The sequence below is a fragment of the Saccostrea cucullata genome, unplaced genomic scaffold (assembly GCF_032062105.1).
Source record: "Saccostrea cucullata isolate Sc308-1 unplaced genomic scaffold, CSIRO_AGI_Scuc_v1 ctg2129, whole genome shotgun sequence".
Taxonomy (NCBI): Eukaryota; Metazoa; Mollusca; class Bivalvia; order Ostreida; family Ostreidae; genus Saccostrea; species Saccostrea cuccullata.
Genome location: NW_026936545.1, coordinates 66,625 through 74,187, shown reverse-complemented (window position 1 = coordinate 74,187; position 7,563 = coordinate 66,625). Strand labels below are relative to the sequence as shown.

At 33.7% G+C, this 7,563-nt stretch overlaps 1 protein-coding gene across 1 annotated transcript; it reads left to right on the top strand.

Annotated features, from left to right (window-relative positions):
- Positions 1-1,229: 1,229 nt before the first annotated feature.
- Positions 1,230-4,646, top strand: LOC134245792 (small nuclear ribonucleoprotein G-like). The gene is made up of 4 exons (XM_062728045.1): positions 1,230-1,358; positions 2,615-2,637; positions 2,752-2,876; positions 4,309-4,646. Exons 1-4 carry the CDS (start codon positions 1,327-1,329, stop codon positions 4,360-4,362), a joined length of 234 nt encoding a protein of 77 aa, XP_062584029.1. The 5' UTR covers positions 1,230-1,326; the 3' UTR covers positions 4,363-4,646.
- The last annotated feature ends 2,917 nt before the right edge of the window (positions 4,647-7,563 follow it).

Below are 7,563 nucleotides of genomic sequence, written 5' to 3'. Positions count from 1 at the left end.
CAATACTTAGAGCAAGCAACGAAGAGAAAATATTTGACCTCGTGCCTGATGTTTAGGTACTAGTAATTCAATGTCAAGGTATAATTTTACCGAAAATAAGCAATCAATTATTTAACCATAACATGTGAAATGACTTAATCTTTGATACACAACACAAAACAGTGAGATTTATATAATAAGGCATTTTTTTTATAGAGAACTAAAGTGGACATGTTCAAAGATGAAAGCATGGATTATACTAAAAACAAGATCATTCAGTAATGTAAATAAAAGCTCATTTCCTCCTGGGACGAACTACATGAGTCTTTGGAGATTATGCATGTATCGAAATTTCCACCATCGAAATATCTAAACAGTTTCATGGAACGACTGCATAAATAAGCCCTGGTTAAATCTAGTACTGTCTGACGCCGTGACGTCAGACAATGAACCTGTCACCAATTTCTTTAGTCCATTGTACAACTATGAGTATTAACATATTTTCAACTTTAAGCCCATTTCTAATAAATATATACAGATGAAAAACTTAATGAAATAATTTTTTTTCAGATATTTTGATCAGCTTTAATATTGTAAAATCGATTTTGATCTGGCTTATTGAAGTTACATAGCTAAATCAAGAGTTTGTGCTTGGCCTGCCCTGTTAAATATTCATGGTAGTACAAATCACAGTGTCTAATCCACACTCAACATTTCCAATCTATTTAATACTTTCACAAAAATAAAAATAATTCTATCGTGCATAAACCTTAAAACTGACAGTTGTAAGTTGTTTACAAATGATTAATGAATACATTATTATGTGATGTTAGCAAAACTTCACAAAAACCGAGTTCTTTCCTTAAAATATGTGAACTGACAAATAATTGCTTACTTCATTAAAGCGTTTCACGGTATAAAATTCTTATGTGTGGCAAAAATCCTACAAAAATGTAGGCGACTTTACTTCAAAATTTCCAACTTATATTATCAAATATGGCGCTAAACAATGTGCACAGAAAACAATGACGTAAGTATAAAACATTTTAAAGACGTTGATGGGAGAATCATTAAGTCGTTCCTAAACTCTATTAATGAAAGATTAATATGATAAAAGTTTTCCATTGGTATTTGTAACCTGCTTTTCCATAGATATTCATAGAAAATAATTAATTGATAATCTGGCTGAAATTTATACTGATGTGTCCCCTAGAGACTAAGTAAATGATGAAAGAATTTTTATCGAAAAGCTAAGCTTCTCATCCACAGAGATTGGACGTAAACAAAGCGATTTGCCGGTTCTTTTCAGAGAATTTGTTGAGGGTCCACAATCGGCAAAATATCACAATGAGCAAAGCCCATCCACCAGAGCTAAAGAAGTAATTAGATTTATAGATATCTGCATTTATTATTTATTTAATTTAAATGAATAATGTAGTTGTTATTCAAAGTATCAACCCTATGTTAGTGCAATATTTTGAGAATTTACAAAATACACTGTTAATAGCGAAGAAAACGGATATCACTGCCCCGAGATTAGAAGGGATATAGCTTGCAAATCTGTATTTGCTTATACATGTATATCCTACGGTTGAATCGTTAGGGCGAGCGCAGTTTCATTTTTCGACTAATGTAAATTCATGATGTAAAATTAGAATTCAAAATGTAAATATTGATTTCATGAATTCTGTAACTTTTTACATCTCTCAAATGTCGCTTTGAAGTTCTTTGTTAAACATCCATTTTGAGAATATTCCACTCATATAGAGTGGAGGGTTGAAATTTTAGACTTGAGAAACTGTTGGCTGAGGCTGCAGTTCATCGGTGGTTTTCGAACCAGGGATGTGAGAATCAACTCCTTGCTTCATGACTGGAGCAAATGCTCTAACCACTGTGCACACCGTGCAGGGGGCTGATAGTCTATGTCCTTTACTGCATCTTGTAATGTCATTGTTTGATGAAATTCTTGACTAAGGACAGAAGTATCAATCATGTGCATCAGAATACAAATATTTTTGATAAATTCAGAAATACCCAAGCCTGCATGAATAATATAAATGACAAAAATTTGGCAATGCGTTTTGTTGTGTTTAATGTGGAGGTTACTTGCTATATTTTCGGGGCATGGATATCGCATTAAATCCTTGTTATCAATAGATAATACTAGTTTTGTAGAATGATGAGGATGGTTAAGTAAATTCTGTGACCGTTAAAATTTATTGTGGCAAGAACAATTCTGTTTTGAGCATGTTGAGTTCACCTGTAAATACAGTGGAGCCACAGGCACCAAACTTGCATGAATTTTTGACCCCCTAGTATATTATAATAGGGGGTCAAAAATTCAAGCGAGTTTGGTGCTTGGAGTGGAGCCTCATTTATCCGGACGCTTTGGTTCCTAGTCATTTTGTCCGGATATGTGAAGCATTCCGATATCTGAATTAATAATAAAACAAAAAAAAAATAACATCGAAAAATTTCGTTCCGATGAAAAATCGTCCAGATACTGAAGCGTCCGGGTATCTGAAGGTCCACTGTATTTTAGAAAGATTAAATAGTACACACAGTAGAGCATGTAAATGTAGAATATGACATTTGGTTTTTGTAATCTTTACTAGTATACCTTTCTCTTTTTCAGGTATATGGAAAAGAAAATCAACTGTGAGTAGAAACTGTATGCAAAATATAGCATAGTCCTTCCTTTGTATGGTTTACCAAGTTCATGACATCACATCACTGTTAAACATGAATTCATACTAATTTTTTTTTTTGCAGTAAAATTAAATGGAGGCAGACAAATCACAGGGATTTTACGAGGATATGACCCCTTTATGAATCTGGTGGTGGACGAATGTATCGAAGAAACAAAATTAGGAGAAAAGAACACGATAGGCATGGTGGTACGTAATATGCACTGTCTAACAGAAAAACTGCTGGACACTATTAGATATCCAGGTCCTGTCAAGGATGTATGGGGATTTAATTTACCTCGGCTTTTATTCCATACACCCAGAGGCTGAAGGAGCCCAAGCTCCTTTTTTTAATTATTACATTTATTAGCAACCATTATAATATAGAATGTATTGTTATTATAATTTTATGTTACCTGCATTGCATACATATTGATTACTGTCACTGGTCCATATTTGCCTTATGGTTGTAACAAGCAATAAACATTCTTAGGTTCATTGATCCTCTGTTAAAAAGGAAGACAATTCTCATTGAGATTTTTAAAGTTATTTATTATTCCCCATTATAAGGCCATATAAAATTGAAATCTTGGTTCTCAGGCCCGCGCGCATCCGTTTTGAGGTAGCCGCATTGCCGATTTTATTGTATTTTTGATATAATAAAAAGTTGGTATTGCGGAGACCAATCCGGGAAAAAAAATTCCGACCTCATTTGTTTTGTAGTGTAGTATTCAAATATCACTTCCGGTAGCCATTTACAATGAGATTTTGGCTACTTCGTTTGAAAATACATTCGAGGACATTACCTACGATGTTTACACGCTGTTAAGCAATGGATAAAGCAGAAATTTTGACCAGAAATGGAAAGTATATCTGAGATTAAAAAAATTATCTTTATGCTAAAGAAAATTCGGAAATAAAAAATAAAAAAAAATACCTCCCTCATCTACTTTATTGCCAATAAAATGAAAAATAAAATGCCGCCCTCCCGCATCTGTTTTGGAGAAAATTGGCCTGAGAACCAGGGAATTAAATTTAGATAGCCTAAGATACAGTAAAACTCAGTTATAACAAAGTTGCTGGGCCCTTGGAAATTACTGTATACAGGGTTATTTTCGCCCAGTTTAATCTTCGCCCTTTCACACTTGCAAACAATTTTGCCCCGTTTTAAATTAGCCCAATCATAGTTTTATTACTGAAATTATATGTATTATTCCATTTTGCCATGTTTTAAATTCGCTCAAATTAGTATAAGGTGAAAGGGCGAAAATAAAATGGGAGCGAAAATTTCCCTGTATACAGTACTTCGATATATCCATAATTCGTTATAACCGTATAAGTAATTCATTAAATTTATGTAGCGGGGGATCCAAAATGACTTCGCTATATCTGTGAATTCGCAATATCCGTGTTTGCTCTAAACAAGTTTTACTGTATATTTTATTTTCATTTAAGTTTGCACTAAGATGTGCTGAAATTTTTGTTGCTTGAAATTATTGATTTCTTTTGAAAAAAAAATTAAAGCGAAACTATACAACCAGCTAATAGAAGACGATAAACTTTTTTGCATGCAACAGACCATGTAATTTAGGATTTTTAGTATTATAGATACAGTGTTAAGATGATCATTTTGTCTTTTTAGGTTGTCCGAGGTAACAGTATAATCTTACTGGAAGCTCTGGATCGGATTGGATAGAGCAGGAAACTTGTGTGATGATGTCGGGCAGCAGTGATTGACTGTTTATAGTGACTTATATGTGTGTGTGTGAGAGAGGACTGGAGAACAATGTGTTCAAAATGCCCAGGAAACAAGGGACATGACTGTGTACTGTACAAAAATATGTATAGAGCTGTTTTTAGCAACATCAATGTTAATCATTCTTGATCATGAAAGTAACTTTACTTCATATTCCACAACTGTTTCATTTCTCATATTTTTTTTTAAATTAAAAAATACATATAAACGTATGTGAAGTCTGACTGTGTTTAGTTATGATTTTATTTAAAAATAACATTAACTGTAATATAATTTGCTTGCGACTTGGAAAGGGTAATTAGCTCACTAATTTAAACTAATCCTATCTACATGTTACATGTAATACTATATACATTTAAGTTGGCATCTCAAGTAAATGTTTTGGGCCAGATTTCTTACATGTATCATATACATGTATTTCTGTGCCCTTAATTCATTGACCATAGTTGCACTGGTGATGAACAAGTACAGATATGTTTCAGTGTAATGGTCAGGTTTCATATGCTGCTTTCTCAGCCATTGCCCAACATTCCAAAATTGGCAAGGTCAATGCTTATCCCCCAAGTATGTAAAAGGCCTACTTGTATTAAACTAGCATGAATGTATTTGGCATGTAATCAGTAGGAATCATGTACAAAATCTTGGATACATGTAGTTAAATGTCCAAGTCAATCCGCTGATATTGTGGGCCGAGCACTGCTGGACAGACAGCTACACAGAATGGAAACTTATACTTTGAAATAAATTGTCAGAAAATGTAATAGTACAATCTTCAGATAAAGCTGAACCCAATTGGTAAAAGGAATGTGTTCGCCATTTTTGTTCGGAGAATCACTATACCTGCAGACCCCAATATAAAGGGCGAGACTTTGTATGTGTTCAGTGTAATCAGTCGACACCGGTGTAGACGGATGTATGCTATACAGCATTCGGTAGCGATCAACAATTATAATATAATACTTCGTCAAATGCAGGAAAGTAAGATACATGTACCAAAGAAACTTACAATTATAGTTGTATACATGTCATTGCAGTATACAAACAAACACAGATACACGTAACTGCAATACAATGTAAACAAAGGTATTGCAAGATAACCAGCACTAACAGGGGTCGCCATTCCACGCCGATACCCGTGACAATAAAGCAGTCGGGTGTGACGATTCTGATGAGTATACCCTGGTAGATAATGATATCGAAAATGGTGTATGCCTATTTACAAGTCGTGTTCAGTAAGGCGTGTCATTCTTGAGTTACATAATAATTATTATCTTCTGAAATTTACACAGGTTTCCTTTACTGAATTATCTTTGAAACCAAAATGGCAGCATAAATAAGCGAAATGTTCGATGATTACAATATCAGGGTCAGGAGGACTATTAACAACAATTATGACGAATGTTTTGTCGTGGAAAGTCTAAGAATATGTTAGGAACACACGGTTAGTAATATTTCGAGATTACAGTTTTAGAAACATGGAGAAATAAATCAAGAACCGAGCACACTTTTTTGTGGGCAATAAATATAGTTTTTTGAATGGGTGGTACTGTAGCTCTCCGGTCTTTCAATATATTTTTTTCGGAGAGCTACAGATCTGCAGCTATGTTGAAATATATTTGGGATGGAAATTCGGCCGAATGTCAACTAGTGTAGCAGATAGCCAATTACAAGTTTCGTACGGCAAAGAAGCAGGGCGTAAGTCGTTGTCAATTTAACAGCAATTTAAAGTTCCTGATGTTATTAATTTCCTAATCAATGAGAATCTATTTGACAGGACAGACGCTAATTACGTAGTGCCGAGAATGCCACGCCTTACGGAAAGTCCAGGCTTAACTGAGAATTGTACTAAAGTATGCCTGTCCTACATGTAACAGTTACGATAACACAGGCAAAATTTCACATAATAAACAGTATTGTATTACAATTTCAATAGTTTTGACCTTGGAAAAAATTTAAAAAAAACTTTTTAAAAAATCATTTTAAATAACTCTAACTGACAGAGTTGTTACCTGTGTTATTATAACTGTTAAGATAAGTAGACTTTAAACTATATGTCCATAGGAATGTCCTTTCTAGGATTCATCATGCAATAGCATGACAATAAAAATATTTTTTTTTTACCAAACTTGCAACAAAGCATTCTTGGGTGAAGGGTATTCAAGTAACTTCAAATGAAGGGCCATGCTTTCATTCAAGGCCAGATAATTCAGAAATAGTGAAAATTTATGATGTTTCAAAAAAAAAACACTGGGCCATAAAAGTTGAAACCTATGTGAAACCTTTACATAGTGTAGATTCAAGTTTGTTCAAACAATGACTCCTGGGGCTCGTAACATAAAGCTTGCTAAGTTTTTGACTTAAGTAGGGTCGTAAGTACGTTTTAGGCACAATCTTAGGACCTGTCTAAGTACTACTTAAGTATGTCTTAAACCGTAACATAAAGCAAACTAAGCTAGGTCTTAGCTAAGTCAAACTTATGTTTAAAATATTTCATATGAGCCAACCTATGTTTTTTGATTTTATATAGATATATTGCTAAAAGTGATTCGGTTAGGGTTTTAATTCATTACATATTGAAGTTGACGTCCTTGCCTATTGGTTTAAGTTATGTTAGATTAGATTTCGTATTAAAATTTATAATTATGTTATGAATTAATCGGAATGTTTGGAAGCAAATGCCGCACGGTCAGAAAGTGGCGAGTTGTGGTTCATTGTAAATTTACGGCAATTATTTTATCACCTGAGATGTTTTCAGTTTTCCTTTTGCAACTCTTTTGTTTTGACAAATGTTCACTTACCCTGTTATTATCGCAGACAAGAAAATATAATCGACCGTCTATCTACTTAAATTTGAAACTCTAAAGAGTTCAATACATGTTGAATCCCCGCTATGTATCAGGCCATGCATGTCAGAAGCAAAAACTGCAGAAGTTTTATGATATACTGTCACAGTCATCATCCTCTTTCTTTTCTGTTTTTAACAAATCATTTCAACTCATTTTTTCAAAACGAACATACAGATCCATGGTTTATTACTGTGTTCAATTTACTTCTATAACCGAGGTCCCACTAATTTCAGACGTATCCCTAGAATTAAATTTTGTATTTACATGTATGCTCTGTTGGGAGTGATATTGGAAT

Coding starts and splice junctions, on each gene's coding strand:
- LOC134245792 (XM_062728045.1), top strand. CDS start 1,327: ATGAGCAAAGCCCATCCACCAGAGCTAAAGAA. Junction 2,638..2,751: donor TATGGAAAAGAAAATCAACT/GTGAGTAGAAAC, acceptor TTTTTTTTGCAG/TAAAATTAAATGGAGGCAGA. Junction 2,877..4,308: donor AGAACACGATAGGCATGGTG/GTACGTAATATG, acceptor TTGTCTTTTTAG/GTTGTCCGAGGTAACAGTAT.